At 47.8% G+C, this 18228-nt stretch overlaps 1 protein-coding gene across 5 annotated transcripts in view; it reads left to right on the plus strand.

Annotated features, from left to right (window-relative positions):
* The first annotated feature begins 1201 nt into the window (after nucleotides 1-1201).
* LOC119456175 (glycoprotein antigen BM86-like) overlaps nucleotides 1202-18228 on the plus strand; it is a 29056-nt gene continuing 12029 nt past the window's right edge. For 2 of the 5 annotated variants that reach the window (XM_049669585.1, XM_037717800.2), the window contains exons 1-6: nucleotides 1206-1599; nucleotides 12456-12587; nucleotides 15053-15169; nucleotides 16021-16146; nucleotides 17169-17276; nucleotides 17676-17744. In XM_049669585.1, the coding sequence (XP_049525542.1) occupies nucleotides 1506-1599; nucleotides 12456-12587; nucleotides 15053-15169; nucleotides 16021-16146; nucleotides 17169-17276; nucleotides 17676-17744 (646 nt within the window). In that variant the 5' untranslated portion in view covers nucleotides 1206-1505. Of the gene's footprint in view, nucleotides 1600-12453; nucleotides 12588-15005; nucleotides 15170-16020; nucleotides 16147-17168; nucleotides 17277-17675; nucleotides 17745-18228 lie in introns of those variants that run through there. The other 3 variants (XM_037717801.2, XM_049669587.1, XM_037717802.2) reach the window with 3 other exon arrangements.

The following is an 18228-nucleotide window of genomic DNA, read 5'->3' on the forward strand; positions in this document are numbered from 1 at the left end:
GATCACGGCTTGTATGTCACGTCTCGATGTGAGTGACCAGTGTTGTAGAGGAAGCAGTGAGTGTAGAGAGGTACCGAGTATATTTTGCAGGAGACCTATTAAAGATCTGAATAATTCACCCTACTGATTACCAGGTTTCGAGATACGCCTAATGGAACCAGCCGTCTGTCGTCAATAGAGTATACAGTCCATCAATGCCGTTAAGTATCTGATTTCCTCCTTCGCCTCTTTCACAATACGTAACTGTTGCGAAGAATCAATAAAATGAAAAGGAAATGAAAATGAGTAGGAAACATCGATAGCGCCTCGAAGTCAAATTAACTTCCTGGACTTTGCCTCCCACCTTGTCGGATCACTGCGTCACCCACCGGACCAAAGTTTGGTGCGGCGCAGGGCACCGTGTTGAGGTCGGTTTTTCGCTAGTGTAATTTTCTTATTTTCAGTATACCACACAAACTCAGCAGCACTGACTGTCGTTCATACTCGCGTCCACTTACACTCACGATATCATACTCACTAATATGTGCACTTATTGAGTGACGGCGGCCGGCCTTATGATGCACAGGACAACGGTGGAGGGTAATGCGCGATAGTCGCGGTTGCACAAAAGACATCCTTAATCCGTTGGCGCGAAGCGAGGAAGGCGCAGCTGACCATGGCTGTCCATGGCTGAGGGCACAATTTGACCACGCGATGATGCGAAGAAACCTAGTGGGGAACTATTGTTCGGCCTTTTTTTTCTTTCTTTCTTTCTTTTTTTTACAGTTTTGTCGGACACTTCGTCCCGTAGTGGCATTCCAGACAATGCAAAATTCAACCACAATGCCGAATTCGCCAGCTTGCCAGTTCTGATTGGCTCACAAGGGCTTCTCCCGCATTGGCTGAAAATTCCAATACGGCATTTGACTGTGCGGAATGGCACACCCTGACATCGCTGTTCACTTTCTTACTATAAAAACGTGACGCGGTCATTCAAGTTCGCTGCCATTTCCAACAGTGTGAAAAGGAAAAAGAACGGTCTCGATGAAAGTTTCCTGGAGAACTGCCAAGCCCTCCACGTACGAAAGGGGATCGCCCCACACGGCTCAGGTAAGCGAGCTCTCCAAAGGCGCAGACGCTTGGCGAAGGTGTTTCTCTTCTGCTCTCTCAGTCTCTTCCCTCTCTTCATTGTAAGAGCGGGGGCGCGCCGTGGCATTTGCGTTTATCGCACCTGTAAGTATAGTGCGTCCGCGCAGGTTGAGCGAACGTGAGACGTCGGAGAAGGCCGTGTGCCGAGCACAGTTGTCGCCCAGTTACAACGGGAAGGCTCAAAATCTGGGACTACATATATGCGTCCATTGTATGTACTACAGCCGAATATCCGAGAAAGAAAACTGCGGGCGTCTCTTAAAGAGCAAGTTTCTTGCGATACGCGAGTATAACACTTGTTGTAGATATAACTTACATGTTTAGAACCTAGGCTATATGGTCTTGCTTACGTGTGCCATTGGTCAGCGGACGACGTTATGCACGAGGTAGGAGACGTGGTGCGTGCTCTCGTGGCCACGCTGATCGTTCGTGATTGTGCGGTAGCCGCTCTGTCACTGATGCACGAACAAGGTAGGAGCTCTTCGACTATTTTAAACAGGTACTCAGAACGTAGTAATGATGGCAGTATCTTTGTGCCGTTTTTTTTTTTTCAGGACTGTAATCAATGGTTATTATTAGAGGTTTCGTTATCTAGCCTCACACGTTTACGGTTGGCAGAAAACTTGTCAATGTTCTATCGAGATGATAGAATAGAACGTTGACAGCTTCGCATGATAGCGCGAAGAGTAATATCTCGTGCTCAGTAAAGCGGCCGATTGCTTAATATTTTTCCCGGTACCATTCGGCTTGTGCTAATGGGGTCTGCTGTTCCAAGCTTCCGAGTTTCTGATTATCATCATCTTCTCTAGAGCAAACGTTTGAAGCTGTCAAGACGGTGTAACCGGGTTGTACAATAAAGACATCTGTTTCTCTTTATAGCGAAGTTGTTTCCGTCTTGAGGAATGCAGTCAAAAATATGGCTTGCTTTATTTCATTCGTACAAACTTTGTCGGCGGGATTCAGAAGTCGTCCCGGACCGTATTCATAAAGCATTTCATAAGTGCTTGGGCGGTGCGTAAAAACAAGAGGCGCCGGCAAATGATAGCTAACATCTTAATTTAGGCAGTAAGTTTTCTTGCGTTCGCAAACATTTGTGGGTTTGTCTTGCCATACGTAACCATGGTTTGTAATTGTTGCGAGTATGCTCACCCGTTAATAAGAAATAGCTGCCATATATATATAAAGGTCATTTCGTCTCCTATCCATTACATTCGTGCAGTGTTATTTAATATGGCACAGAACAATCACGATGGTTGCAGGGTGATTTGGCCTTCCAGTTTTGGCCTAGCCACTTACAAAACCGTGACTTTTGACATTGGTGGTCTTCACGCTTTTCTCATAAATAAATTGGTAATTAGAGTTACGGTATCGCATTCACAACTTTTTTTTCTTTTTCTTTCGTGGATGAAATAATCCGATCTCTTTGGAATACCTTGAGAAAGCTCTGAACCGTTAGTTTTCGTTTGCTTAGAAAGGGCAATCTGATTATTGTGGTACAGATTAACCTATAGCCCCTCGCTTAAACATTGCATTACAGCATCAAATACCAGTGGTACCCGCCTAGTTCCAGAAAAAATGCACAAATCTTATCAGTGCAGGTTAAACAAACGGTCGAGACCGTTATCGGCACCGTCGTTTTCGCACATCATTCTTGTCGGAACTATTGCATACCACTGCCGTCAATGATAATGTCGCGTGCGCCGTAAGCTTATCTTGAGGTGTGAATCCCAAGTGATAAAAAGGAGAGTCCGCGCAAAGTTCATATAGCGAAGGTGTGTTGTCGGAGAAGCAAGCCTATAGAGCTGGATATGTGACATGTTATTCTCAAGAAAGGGAGCGTCCTAAGCGCATGACAACGGCATTGGAATACAGGGAAGCCCAAGAGATTGCATTAGAGAACTCTGATCCGGCGAAGCAAACTGTTGTCACATCCACTACCTTAAGCGCTAGATGTACAGCCTCCCGAATTTTTAGCTATATCGCGCGAGCGTCCATCTCGCGTCATTTTAGCGCCTTTAAGGGGCGATAATCACCGAGACCGGCAGAAGTACTCTCAAGTGCACTAAGCACTCTCCTGTGCAAGAGTCGTCTAATGCGATGTTCCATTCAGGACCACGTACGACCATATTATAGTGTCTTCACGCGATATGGCTGAAAATGCGGAAGGCTGTACATGTCTAATGCCCACTTGTTTCCCACACGCAAAAAAGACGAAGAAAAAGTAATAGCGTTCACCTACTACGGAGGTATAATCGTGGTGTATTCAGCACCAAACAGAACGCACAAAAGAAGGGAACGGACAACGACGCCGTTGTTCTGCTTGACTACCATTACACCACGATAACATCCGCCTGGTTTCATCATATGCGCGGCACTTTTTGTGCAGGATAAAACGTGCCCCTAATCTGCAGAGTCCTTGTGGCCACCAAGACGAACACGTACACCATTTTCTTCTGGAGTGATCAAGATACGAAACTGCAAGGCGAGCACTGAGGACTGATTTAATGCCATATGTCCGACGACCATTCACCGCTAAAAAAAAAAAAAAAAAAAACTTGTCCCGTGGCCAACAGCAGGGTTTCAGAGAAAAGCACTTGTAGCATTGAAAGTTTTCTTGAAGTATACAAATATCTTAGCTATATATTAAACTTGAGTGTCCCTCCTCATCTCTCTATCTCATCTTTCTATTCCCTCTTTCCCGTCCCCCAGAGTAGTGTAGCCAACTACAAGCATTTCTGGTTAACGTCCCTGCCTTCTTTCTTTCCCTCCTTGTCCTCCTCCTCTTAAAGAGCTATGTATGATTAAGGTCTGAGTTTGTTATGTGGTCAAGTGGTTATGTAGTATGCTATGTATGTGTACTTAGGTTTTGCGTACTCTTCTGTAAAACTGAACTTCTGTATGCGTTCCCGGGCAATTCGGAGTAGTACTTGTCTTTCTATGTGCAATCGTACGCATGTTTATCTTTTCTGAGTTTCTGGGCTCATGTACATACCTTGTGTTCATGCTGTCTGACTTTGTTTTGGGAAATATTTTGCGATAACATTTCTCTTTGCCAAGCGACGAGGAGCAACTAGTTCCAGGCCAGCCTCTCCCATTACGTCATCTCAATAAAAAAAGGTCCCCTAGTAACTAGCCAAAATTTTAGTTCTTTACTGCGGTATCATGCAGCTTGGGAAATTCGCAAACTGTGCGATGTTTGGTGGGTCACGTAGACTCAGAATGTCTGAGCATGTACATTGGAGGCCAGTGTAGAGAATACTGCAACAAGCGAACACAGCGTTGTGCACATCGCTAAGAGGAAGTTGTTGGAGGGGTCGCTTGCTAAAACCAATGTAGCAAAATGACTTTAGTATTATCCCTTATATATATTGTTAGGTCCGTGGTAGCCGTAATACAGAGAGAGAGAGAGAGAAAAAAAATGTAATAAGAGAAAGGCAGGGAGGTTAACCAGGCTGAGCCCAGTAGGCTACCCTGCACTGGGGAAGGGGGATAAGGGATTGAAAGAGGAGAAGGAAGAGATAAGTTCACAGTTCCCACCTTGCACATTTACAGTCAAGCGTTCATCGCTGAGTTTCGTCACAGGCGGTCATACAGGCTTGTGCACTTCAAAAAATGCAGCAGCGCCTTTGTAGCCCTGCTCATAGCAGACGAACGAGGGAACGCGCCCAAGAGCTTCTCCTCCGTAGAAGGCCTGTCGTCTAAGTGCCCCAAAGAAGTCCGAAGGGCAATCCTCTCTTCTTCGTATCTAGGGCAGTCACATAAGAGATGTCTGGTGGCATCCTCAACACCACATGTGCTGCAGTTGGCACTGTCCGCCATTCCAATTAGCAGGGGCGTAGCCAGGGGGGGGGGTTCAAACCCCCCCCCCGAAATTTTTTCCGCACCCCCCCCCCCCCCCCCCCACATACCCACCCTTTTTCTCGTCGCTTCGCACTGACATAATTCATGAAACTGGTGCTACTATCACAATTTCATTCCTGGGCGCTTCCGTTTGGGTTGGTAATTTACAGAGAATCATGTCTGAATATGGAAAAAACTGTCACAGTGTTTGTTAAGGCTTTGACACTCTGTGAAGTTTTGGGCGAGAATGTGGAGGCCGCATTCTGAAGCAACAAATGCGGCAGCCGCATTTTAGATGATGGCGAGAACGCTCGAGGCCCGTTTACTTAGGTTTAGGTGCACGTTAAAACCCCAGGTGGTCAAAATCTCCGGTATACATTTCCGCCGCTTCCTTTCAGGTGCCGGTTAGGCCGCGCTCGCGCAGGATCTTAGGCTACGTTCACACTGGGTCTCGAAGCTGTCGGAAACGGCAAAACCTTGCAAAAATCCGCCCGCCTATAGGTGGCAAAACAGGCAGAAAAACAGGCTGCGAGCCAAATTGGTCTCGGGCCGATTTTTTCGCCATGGCGAAGCGAAAACGCGGCGGAAAGTCGTTCTGCTTCACTGGAAGCTACACTAGCATGTAAACAACCGGTCGTAAAATTGAACATGGCACCAAAAGTGTAGGCTGTAATGCTGATCGACGAGATCAAGAACCAGCCCTTGCTCTACGACAAGAGTGGCACTAAAACGTACTGTCAGCAATACTCGCGATAGTATTCAACCTCGCGCGACTGGAGGTGCGGCAACGAAGCCTTGGCGTGACCCAACTTCTCGTGCTTTTGCAAAGCCAGGCGAACCCACCACCGCCGTTTCCGAGGTGTCCGCGTCTTCCGTTTATTCATTGTCAATTTCTAGAAAACAAGTAGGTAGAAGTATAAAAGCCATTTCTTCTTTCACTTCCATGGCAGACAATAGTTAGGCACATTCCTCGTTGGCGCTCCATAATTCTCCTCGCACGTGTACGCTATGTTGCAGAAGTCGCGGGGTGCTTTTCTCGTCGCGACGATAGATTGAGAGCGTAGGTCTCACGAGCCCCAACACAAGGGCCAGCCCGGGTTTTAGCTGTGGTGTTCCCGTTGCCCCTTTGGTGTCCTGGAGGCGCCGACAACACGAAATGATGAAATGTTATTACAACTTGTAAATAAAAGCTATTTAAGAAATATTATCACGCCTAGGCACTAACCTGTGACTCAGCGCTACCGCGCCCGTGTGAGGAGAATTACGGAACGCCAACGAGGAATTTACCGAAGGTCGCAGATGACACGCGAAGTTGCGTAAAATGATCACTTTTGATGACGATACGTGGGTCAATGAATGAACATACCGCTCGAAATAATGCGATAATGAGCGCCACCACGCCGACAAACCTACGCAGACTAGATGGATCTGGACGAAAACGGCAGCGGCGGCCGCGGCGGTAGCAAAACAAATGTGAACAACTTGGACAGGCACGGAAAAAATTTTCCGCCCGCTTTGGCCTTTCCGCCCGCTTGCCGCTTCCCAAGTGTGAACGTAGGCTTAGCCTGCGCGAGAAACGTCTCTTGTTTGCGATTGCGCCCCTACGGAAGGCTGGTAATTACTGTTGTGTTGTTGAATCCCAAACCAGCTATTACGGAAGGCTGGTAGTTGCTGTTTTGTTGTGGAATCCCAAACCAGCAATGTACACACGAAGGGGTTGATGACAGCAGTGAAACTCCACCGACTCGCAACAGAATGCACGAAACAGACATCCGACAAGCATGAATTACTGCTGTGCGCAGTACAGCGTGAGTAAATTCTTGTTGCAGGCGCTGACAGTTCTCGTCGGAGTTCACGCGTCCTGAGAAATTGATTATGTGCACTATGCACTGAACAAGACCGGAGTTCATTCCTGCATCACTAGTACACCAATCAGTCGAGATTCTGTGAGGTACAAGGCCGCTTCCTGTTTGCACCGGCGTAAGTGAAGCAGAAATGAGTTGCACGCACTACTTAAAATGCGTACACATGCCATATCTATGCTGTGCGGTGAAATATTCTGTACAATTCTGAATCTGTTGACGTAAAGGCAATGACGGCTGCACGCTCGCACAAAGCGGAAGACACAGCGGCCCATGCACTTGCCGCAGAAAATGCAACCCTCTCGTATGAGGGAGCAGGGCGACGAAAGCTTCGAAAAAAAAAATCCTTGCGCGTTTTTGCGCGTATTTAAGTTTTCCTAGCGCAAAGACGCAGCGAACAAGCTATTGCTATGGGAGTAGGTATATCCTGGTCACACGTGCATTTTCACGCGTATAGCCGTCCTTGGCTTGTGAAATGCACTTCGCCCCGACGAGGAGGATGCCATCTATGCTTAACGGAAATTACCAATTAATGATGTCTTCTCCGATCGCACGGGTCGTCTCAATGATGCGTTTTCGAAGACTGGTCCATTCAGTTGCGCGATCAGAGACCGTTGCTCCAAACGCCCACTGTAGTTGTCGTCCTTACTGTATTTACTTTTTACATAATGTCTTCACAAGCACACACACACGTGAAGGGGGGGGGGGGGGGGGGGGGGGGGGGGGGTCCCATGTCTTTGACATACATGTATAGCGTTTGCTTAAACTACCGATATTTATTATCGATCACGGGACGTAGAGGAAAGCAGAAGCTTGCCCCCCCCCCCCCCCCTTGTCGGGCCGGTGAACCCCCCCCCCCCCCCGAAAGAAATTTCTGGCTACGCCCCTGCCAATTAGGAATTAATAGGAGTTAGGATTATTAGGTAGCCATAGTAAAAGGCGTTCATGCCAAGGAACGGAGTTTATTTCAATGGACTTGCGCGCAGTGCGGTTCGAAGTCGGCTCCAGTTGTTCTCGGTTTTTCGCCGGCTCGCCGTGTCTCTCGGGAGAGCAGTGCGTCGTAGGCTGCTGGTGCGAGGGGAAATAAGAGGAGGTCTCGTACACATTGCAGTCTCGTAGAGATATCAATTCCTCCCCCCCCCCCCCCCCCTCCTGCTTGGTAACGGCCCGGAAGGTGTCGCTGTCGCGTCGACCTTCGCTGGGCAGGCGCCGTGTTGTCGGGAGCGCACCTGTGACTGATTTTCTCCGCCGGATCCGCAGGCTGCATCGGGAGTGTCGGTTCAGGAGCGTCATGTTTCTTTGATAATGGCCAAGCCACGTTGAAAGAAGCCTGAGGGCGGCTGCCTCTGGCGGTGTCAGACGACGGGGAGAGTCCGGAGGCGGGGAGGCCGTTGCTATGTTTACGGGATTTCTATGTCTACGAGACTGTGAAGTCTACGAGAGCCCTTTCTTTCCGCTCGAACAGCGATGTCGTTGGCCTTTGTGAACATTAGGTCACTCTCAGCAAACAGTCTCTGTTGCAGGAGATCATCCAATAGTTCGCACACGAATCAGTCACAAAACATAATGCCCAAGGAAAGCATTGTTGTGTTGGCGGGTGACGCTGTTGACGCCGTCTGCTGTCCGGTAGCTTCCCGGTGTAATATTCGTTGTGCGTAGCGTCACCAAGATACACTCGGCGGCAAGGTCTTTAGCGCACCGACGTAAGTGCTTACCGTATCTCCCTCCAACTGGTCATGTATTCACAACCCTTCTTTTTCCTCGTGGGAGGCCACTCTTCGGGCCACTTGCTCGGCGAAGACCAGCTCTGGCTGGAGGACTGGGCCTGCCTACAGATGTCGGCCAGGGAGCTCCCGGACATCTAGGGGCCCAACCACATTTAAATAGATCAAATAAAGTTTGATCCATCCATCCATCAGTCCAACTAGTCACGTTGTTGGAAGAGAGCTCGGCGGAATACGTCAGATGCCCTCGGGTTGTAGGGTTTCTGAAGAGCTGCAACAATGTCGTCGTAGGCCACTTCAGCTGCGCTGCTTGGCTGCACAGTGCCGCTCGTCTGCTCACCGCACAGCGTCAGTAGCTTTGCCTAAAGCCCCTCCATACTACTACCGCTGTCAGTTCAGTAGCGCCAACCTGCTCTCCCCCTCTTTTTTTTCCCCTCATCTCCAACTGACGGAAGCGGAAATGCCGCCATGATCTTTCTGTAATCGCTGGTGTTGACGTGTTTTTTTTTTCCAGAAAATACTACACAATTCGCGTCGTGCATACATGCAATCAGATTACACAAGGTTCGGCGACAACAGACAGCGAATAGACCCATCGATAACATTCGAGAAACTTCCGACACATGCAGAGGCGTCCTGCGCTGAACGATAACGCTTGTTAGACGGTGAAACGCGGTCACCCGAGAAAGATAAACAAGTACACGTGTCAATACTTGACATGTGTACTTGTCAAGTATTGTTAAGTGCTTGCCACGATGCGCCATTAAACTCCGGCAGTCGGTCCGATGCGGACCGGCTACCGTTGACGCGACTGCTATGGCTACGAGACCCCCTTCTTCCCGCTCGCACCCGCCTCCAACGACGCACTCTCTCCCAGCCGGCGGCCCCCGAGAGACAGGGAGAGCAGGCGGGAAACAGAGAACCGGAGACGATTTGGACAGAGCGGCGCGCAAGTTCGTCTGAAAAGAAACTCCATTCCTTTGCATGAACGCCTTTCATTGCGATAGGAATTATATGGACACTCCAGGCGCATTTCTGCTGTCGCCATTGCCGCGTTCCAAGCGCGATAACATTGTTGCCGTGCGCGGGTATTCTGTATGTGCGAGTGAAAACGTGGGAGGGTGCGCCGACCATGGCGGCTCAATAGGTGACCCGTAAAATAGCGAGGTGTTGTGGGATGCGCCGTCTGCTAGCTGTTTCCGGTTCGAGTCAGCGCAGCCGCCGCCACCGCGTCGCCGTTGAAGTCCATTGATGCGCTTGCAGTCCGTTCTTCTTTCTGGGTTTTTACGTGCCAAAACCAGTTCTGATTATGAGGCACGCCGTAGTGGAGGGCTCCGGATTAATTTTGACCACATGGGGTTCTTTAACATGCCGTTCTTTAACATAACGCAAGCAGACGGGCGTTTTCTCATTTCGCCTCCATCGAAATGCGGCTGTCGCGGCCGGGATTCGATCCCGCGAGCTCGTGCTCAGCAGCGCAACGCCTTAGCTGACTGAGCCACTTGCGCTTGCAGTCCGGTTTTGTCCCACTCGAAGATTACCCGGTTGTAGGTGCCTAGCAAAACCATCGTCGGCTGTTCAGCCGTTGGCTGCTCAAATTCAAGCGTTAAAGGTGAACGCATGTAACTACTGCCTTGCCGCAACCCTTGCTGAGTCAGCTGTGCACAAGCATCAGAGGAATGGCTGCCACTTCCAAAACTGTAACAAGGCAGAGACCATCCGTGAACAAAACGAAAATGAACGTACAGTGCCACTTACCAGGCGGCGATTAGCTGTGTAAGTGCCGACACAGAATGATTCCTCATAACATTTCTTTGTCTAACATTGACTCAGGCAACCAGAACTATTTCAGTACTCGCGTGCACATATAGATATATTATGAAACGAGGTTTTACGGTGCGAATTTAAGCGGGACACAGCGAGATACATACATAATACTCGTAACCAACTATGGCCTCCTTAGCTCTTTTAGCACAGATAGAGATAATGCGCAGCCGTAATATGACGGCGATACGGCCATTGTTGACAAAAACGCGAGAACGTCTAACTACGTACTACTTCAAATGAACCTAGAGTTTCGACCGAGAAATGCCGTTGACAGCGCTCAAAGTTATAATTTTCAGCGCTAGCTGCGCCGTTATAGCGACGATATCGGTTTTTAGCTACGATCACAGAGCAGCATGCACCGCTGTAGCCATCGCCTCAGCACCCGATTTTCTAAGGAGTGCTTCTATACGCTTGATAATTTATCGGATAACGATAGCTTTTTCAGCTGTCTGACTGACCCGCAGGCAGAGCAGTCAGTGACGGTGCGTACAAGCAACGGCAGATGTCGTAGAGCTAAACCTTGCAGAAACAAAAAAGGCCGCCGAAACAAGAACCAGAGTTCCTTTATGAATAAAATCGTATCCTTGCCTTTCTTGACTCGTCATCGTCGCGCCCAGAGTGAACTGAAACCTAGAAATCAGCCGCATAAATGGTACGACAATGCTGGTCGACAAAGTGGACGGAAAGCTTCGCACAACTGACAGTTGAAACCGCGTAGAAAAACACGTGCGCCGGGCATGCCGCCGATGCCGCCGCGTCGTCCGTCGAACCGGAAGCTGCTAGCAGACGGCGCGCCCCACAATTCCCTTTGGTTGCTCGTTTTACGGGTCACCTATTGCACGCGCGCAAAGAAGGAAAGCGGGGAAGAAGCATGCCGTCTTCCGTCGCGCGTGAGGATCCGGTGCGAAGGGAGGGAGGGGGCGCGTTCCACTCCGGCGGCGGCTACTGCGTAAGGCGCGGCCACGCGGGCCGCCCTATCTTGAAAGCCATCTACGAGGGGGACAGAACCCGCCGTGCGCTGTGTTTTTGCGGCTTAGTTCAGAGGTCAATTCAGCACGGAGGTCAATGCAGCACGGAGGTCAATGCAGCACGGAGGTCAATTCGCTCGCTGCTGAGACCGCGCTTCCTCACTCCAGCGTTTTGACAGTGAGTTTCCGTGGTCATCGAGTGACATGTATTTAAGTTTGCTTGTGCGCGCGGGCCACCATGCTTGTTAATTTAGTTAGTTAGCCTATGTTTAGAAGTTTGTATTGCCGATAATACTGCAATCCTTGCTTCGTATAGCTGTCTACTAATTTGCCATCGCAATCGATGCTTCGCATTTCGGGCGACACTGCGACTTCTTTATTACGGCTACCGCGACCATAACAGCCCTTTCAAATAAACTCCGTTCCTTGGCATGGACACCTATTATTATGACTACCGTGGACAAACTATATATATATATATATATATATATATATATATATATATATATATATATATATATATCGCGCATGCAGTACATTTGGCCATGCAAGTAGGAATGGTCGCGTTTGAGAGAGCGAGCTCACTCTGTGAAAAAAGGTATAATTTATCAAACTCAAACTGGTGTTCATCAGTAGTAATAAGCTGCATAAATATGCAATAAGCTGCAAAAATGACATGCTTGCTCGCTTCAGGGTCGTAAATGTTTATTGAATAGTCCGATTCGTTTCTTGACTGGTCAAGCAAAGAATATGGTACTCGCTATCGCTAACAAAGTGTGCGGATATGCAATTATGTTCCTGGTGTGTTATGTGGATTAGGCTTAAACCAAAATTTAAGCTGCACGGCGGGAAAACATTCGCATTAAAGAGTAGCTTAAGGTGATTTACTGTCAATTTGGAGAGACAAAAAGAGATGAACTTTACTGTAGCAACGGCTTTTTAACCAAACCGTTTTTACTGGTAACACTTAATATGTTGCTATGAGGCTGGGAAATCCCCTGAAGACGTTGTATGTTCTGGCTTTTCTGGTGTAGCTCAGCTGCTATGTGAAACGATGTACGTATACTTCATGTATGCTTATTGTGCTTTACTTCTTACATCCTCAGATGAGAACATTTGCAAGTCTGTGGAAAGCTTCTGCGGCAGCGCCAACTGTTCTGCGAGAAGTAACATACAATCTTTCGTTTGTGAATGTGGAAAATATCATTATTTTAACGCCACTGCTCGGAAATGCTATCGTAAGTAAACGATGCCATCGCCCCTTTCAGAAATGATCCGCACCTGTCAGCCAACCACAGTAATTTATGCACTTATTCTGCGCAGTGCTGTTCACGCACGTGCGCACATTCACCGCTTTCCTCTGTATCTCTCAGAGGACACTTTGCTCACTATCAGAGTACACTTTGCATCTCATTATCGTTTACAGTTGAGATATGGCGCGAAGACCTACAGATAAATTTATGCACCTACTCCAGTCATACTGCTTGATTCTTTTTTTTTACTTTTTTTCTGTGAGCTGCTGGAATTCTTTAACGTGCGCCCAGTACACGGTACAGGGGCGTTTTTGCATTCTGCCCCCATCATGATCCGTCCACCGCGGCCGAAATCGAACCCACTATCTCGAGTTTAGCAGCGGAACGCCGTAGTTACATGAGCTACCGAGGCGAGGGGAAAAAAACTATTGTATTATTTTGTGACCACTGTCGGTAAGGCTCACGTCAAGTACGGCGGCAAAAATAATAGTAATACTAGCTAGGCGAGCTGGTAGCTGTTCATGGTTGCAGGGGTAGCGTTAAACTGACACGGGACGAAAGAAAGACACAGTACGACGGACAATTAAAGCACCGTGTCCATCGTATTGTGCTTTTCGTACGTCCCGTGTCAATTTAGTGCTACCCCTGCAAACATCCCGTCAAACATGCGCAGTACTTTCAGTAAAGTGGTTGTATGCAGTAATACTAAGCATGTTGAAATAAATTGAAGCCACATTGGGTAAACAGAGAATGATGTTCACGAGCCCCTTTTCCCCGTGGTGACCGCGACTGAGAGAAATAGAGAAGCTGACTCTTGTATATCTCGCCTAAGAGAGAAGACTCAGACTCGAGTAAATGCAGTTCGTTCAGTGCGTTCTGGACGTACGTCTCTCCCGATCCTCTCTTAAGGTCCGCTCACGGTGTAAGATATATATACGTATATATCTTACACCGTGGGTCTGGTTAAAACCCCCACTGCACGAGGTCCTCTCCAGTTCATTAACGGCTAGCTTTCTCGAACAAGAGTCATGGTCCCACGGTCAAGGCACGATACAGGAACGCCTCCAACCATCGCAATGTAGGACCACCGTAATCGCCGGGCCATGGCGCTCAGTAGAGTCGCAGTCCATGGCGCGTACTCGAAGTCATAAATCGGGGCCCCCCCACTGGTTGAGGAAACTTTCGCTACCCGTGTGCCCCGAAATGGTTGCGCCCGCCCCATGCACGGATGTGCGAGGCGCTAACGGAGCCGTTCCGGCCAACACTGCAACGTGAGTTCGAGGGAGCGCTTTCAGGAACACCACGCCTAAGCAAGTTGCGACCTGTTCCGACCACGGCAGTTCACCCGCATCTCGGTTTCGTTTATAGGAGTCACCAAATTCGACATTTATGCTGCTGTATCCGTGAACTGTCACAGGCGTCGTGTCGCTCTACCCGACACAGAGGGGTCACTTTAACCTCAGCTTGCTGTCCATGGTTTTTAGAGCGCAGCTCTTGAGCGCCCGTTCCTGGGGCGAGCGTTGGCGTCGGTGTAACCGAGTGAACGATCACAGCGAAGAATGAAAGAGCGAAGGCGGAGCGCAGCGGGGGGTGTTGACGGCGTTACCGAAGAGAGCGGGCGGTGGAAAGCCGAGAAGGGCGCAGCAGAACCATGAGGCGGAAAGCGGAGGAGGAGGGTATGGCGAAAGCGTGAGAAAAAGCGTAGTGCCACGCAAGACGGGCTCTGTGGCGACGATGGCTACGGTATGGCGCCAGAGTAGCACGCGTCGTCTGTATGGAAACAAACCACTCGGAGGTCTGTCTGTGGTGGTTGCTGTGAATCGTACCCACGCGACACCCACGCGCTGCCTCGTGATCTCCCGATTATTGAGGCAGTCGTCCCACACTTCGCTCCGTTTGCAACATGCCGCACGAGATAAATTGTCCGTGGCAGCTAATATATCGCGAAGTGAAAACACGTACAGATCTGCGCACAAATTTCGCATTAGGAAGCATCGTAATTGTGGGTGATTTTAAAAAATACTTTTCATTCTTTGAGCTTATTCACTAAGCAGTCATTTTTGTAAAAAAAAAGAACTCAAGGCCCTACATTAATATTCTGCGTCTACAGTCGATAAAATTAAGCTTTCGTTTTTAGATGCGACATATTTTGTAGAATTCGGTTTGGTGATTGTATAATGGCAGTGTTTACGCGTTTCACACGTACTTTATTAATAAAATTGGATGTGGCCTCAAGGCAAAGGTCCCTGGTAACTTCAGGAATTAGCAGAGGCGCGGCTAGTTTCATGCGTGAAGTTCAAACGGACATAGAACTACGCGGAGCTTATGCTTTGGGACAACTCATACCTGAGAGAATGATTCTAGTTTCACATGTCTTACAAGCTTCCTTAAATGCCTCTACAGAATGGTGAAGTATCTTTGTAACGCCGGTTTTCAACACGCCTCTGCAGACATCGCTTCGTGTCTCATAAATCCATGTCATCTTTCAAGTTGCGACGACAATGACGGAAAAAGTGAAGCTCGTTGCGTTTGTGAAGAAGGTCCGCTTTTCACTAGTGACTGCAAGCGTAAGTATTGACGTTTTGTGTCAAATAACACTACAAGTGTGGTTCCCTTCTCGGTCGTACAGGGAGGGTGGTTTCTGTAAGAGTCCACCTAGGGGAGTGTTCATTTCGGCTGTCGTCGACTGGCTCTAGCTGGACGAGCGAGAAGGAGACGTGCACCTGGAGCCAATCGGCGACAGCCTAAATGGACAGTCCACTAGGTGCCCTCTTTCCCCCCCTCTTCCCAGGTTTATGCAGTTGTATACTTATAGGTCGCAAGCAATAACATTGTAGCTATCCTCGTTGTATAAAGCTATATCGGTCAGTATCTTGAGCAGGCAGAAATTTAACACCGGGAATAGCAATACGCTTGCGATACACATAGTGTAATTCTCTTTAAACCACGCCAAACAATCTTGCTGATGTTGAATATTGTGCGAGTTGGTCCAGCTCGCCAATACCAATATAGCATACCCATAGGGAAGCTTACCGATGCGTGTCCAAAGGCAACGGCGTCTGGTTTATCGCTCTGAGTATTTTGCCTCTTCTTTCGTGCTGTGTGGTTAGTGCGCTGTCCATCGGTGAGAAGGCACAATGCCGTAAAAGAAAGAATGAGAAACCCTTGTTCAAGGCAATGTGGCGTATATAAGGAAGCAAGCAGATTATCAGCTATAGAATTCGGTCGCTTGCAGCATTTTCACGTCGAATCTAATGCGCTAACTATAGCTAAAGCGCCTGTGCAGAACACGCGTATATAGGATAGCTTACCCTCCAAAAAATGTGCCCTAGTTGTGCAAAAAATGTGCACTAGTGCTTCGCGCCTCGTGCAGGGCGAGGCTCAAGCTTCAGAATATTCTATTTTGTTTATTTTTCAGCGAAAGCCACCTTCATGGAAAAGTGTGCATCCATTGGCGGCCGGCTTAAAGCATATAGCGATGGGAATGGTCCCGTCAAATGTGTCTGCCCTCGTGGAACTCTGCTTGACAAAGGAATGTGCCAGTGTAAGTTGTACCTCGGAAGTGGTACGCGACAAAATAGCTACTTGCCGTTTCCTTATAACGGAGTTATCTGCGCTCCTGAATAGAACTAATGATCACCATGCGAGGGCTTGCTGAAAAAGCACTTCTTTTTTTATTATTATTATTAGAACTCATGGAGGACCAGAATAGAGGGCACCAGCTGAGCTCGACCTCTCTATTTTTCCTGTCAATAAAATTCCTCCCTCTCTATTTATTACTCGTGAAAATGCACCTTTAAATGCTAGTAGTTTCAGTATATATTGTTAACAAGTACTAGTCCACAGTACCTAAACGCCTTGTTTCAAAAGACAACGCAGGATTTTAATACTGGTCACTTTGGAAGTGCCAATATCTGAATAGGTTTGCTAGCTGGGCAGTTTTCAACTAGAACAGTCGATTTTTCCCTCACCGTGCTGGCTGCCAGTTCGATACGTTCACCGGCACGCCATTTGTCGGTTTTCCAGTTCTCCCTAAGTTGTCACATTATAAACTGCATTGCAAGGAGACAACTGAACCACTGAATTCTCGCTAGTGGATTCATTAAAATGTCTTTTCACTGTCGCGTTATCTAAAGTTGTGGGACATAACCAGCCGTCCCCATTATTTCGTTTTTTTATTGTTGTCATCGGTCTCCTATGAGTACAATGGCATCCGCTCGTTTTCTCCGATCCATCTTCCCGGCGACCACCCAATATTGGAGCTTATTGCGTCAGCTGGTTCGTCAACTGCAGGTATATTGGTTGGTTTTAGTATGCTGTACTGCCTTAAGAACAAGACATATTTTCAACAGCAGCATGACAATTTTAATAGTTAGTCATACTTTGCACACAGCCTATCAATAAATTTGAATGATGCGATGTTGACCCGGCGTGTCGTCATTCCATTTTTTTTTTTCAATTCTGTTTGTGTATTCGCGAAAAGGTCTTAAAAAAAGCTACAGGATACCTCACACATGATGCATGACACGGATCAACATCTAAACTGGTATCTGTAATGCGTTTCAGCCATTGCCTGTTTGTTCCCATACCTCACGTGCGGGGAAATTTGTGCTGATCCCAAGCTGAGAGAGGACTCTCGTTGCTGTCAAGGATGGGAGGCCGGGAGTTGTAACGGTAAGAACAATGCGAACGTTCGTAAAGTCATTATTATTCTCACTGCAAGTACAAGTATAGCAAATGTTTCACCGTCGATTGCCAAGTATTAAATCATAATGTTAATGGGGCAAAGACAATTACATTGTTACCGTATATACTTTCGCGCAGCCTTCTCGGTTTATTTTAGACTCAGTATCCTTGCTCTAAAGGAAAGTGAGGACATGCCCTGGGCCAAAATATTTCATGCCCACTTGAAATGCTCTCCTGCTTCTGTTCAGCGCTAGTAGCAGACGCACTGCTGCATTGTTATATCAGTATTCTACCAGAGCATGAGCCATTTTACTCCGATTAGTTTCGTGAAATCAGCTCTCCACAGTGGTGAGTAAACAACAAATGTTCTCTCCCTTCTGCAAGCAGAGCCTCACGGTTCCGGACCCAACTGCGAACCAGGTACCATATGGAGCGTTACAAGCAACACTTGCAAGAGTACGTGCTTTTGTATAAATTTTAGGTTGTGTGTTCGGTAAATTAACTTTCTTTATCAACCGTTGCTCTTTAGGAATACATAGACGATAAACAGGCGCATTTTCGCCGAGTCAAAAGAGGGCAAACACACGACTTGTATTGCCCGGTATAATTTGTGCACTTGTTAATCCTGTGAGTATGAGATGTAGCTTATTTGCTTTCTTTTGCATCGCCTAAAGTGCGCACTTGTTAATCTTGCGAGTATGAAATGTAGCTTAATTTGCTTTCTTTTGCATCACCTAACATGTGCACTTGTTAATCCCGCTAATATGAAATGTAGCTTAATTTGCTTTCTTTTTTCTCGCCTAAAGTGTGCAGCTGTTAAGGGGAGGTGTGGGTCCTTGACCGAAAATTTTAAAAATCTATATTTATTTTGCTAGAGTGCTGTACACTTCTACATATATGTAATTTCATGTCCTTGTTTCAAATATGAGGCCCATTTTTG

Source organism: Dermacentor silvarum, chromosome 6, assembly GCF_013339745.2.
Source record: "Dermacentor silvarum isolate Dsil-2018 chromosome 6, BIME_Dsil_1.4, whole genome shotgun sequence".
NCBI lineage: Eukaryota > Metazoa > Arthropoda > Arachnida > Ixodida > Ixodidae > Dermacentor > Dermacentor silvarum.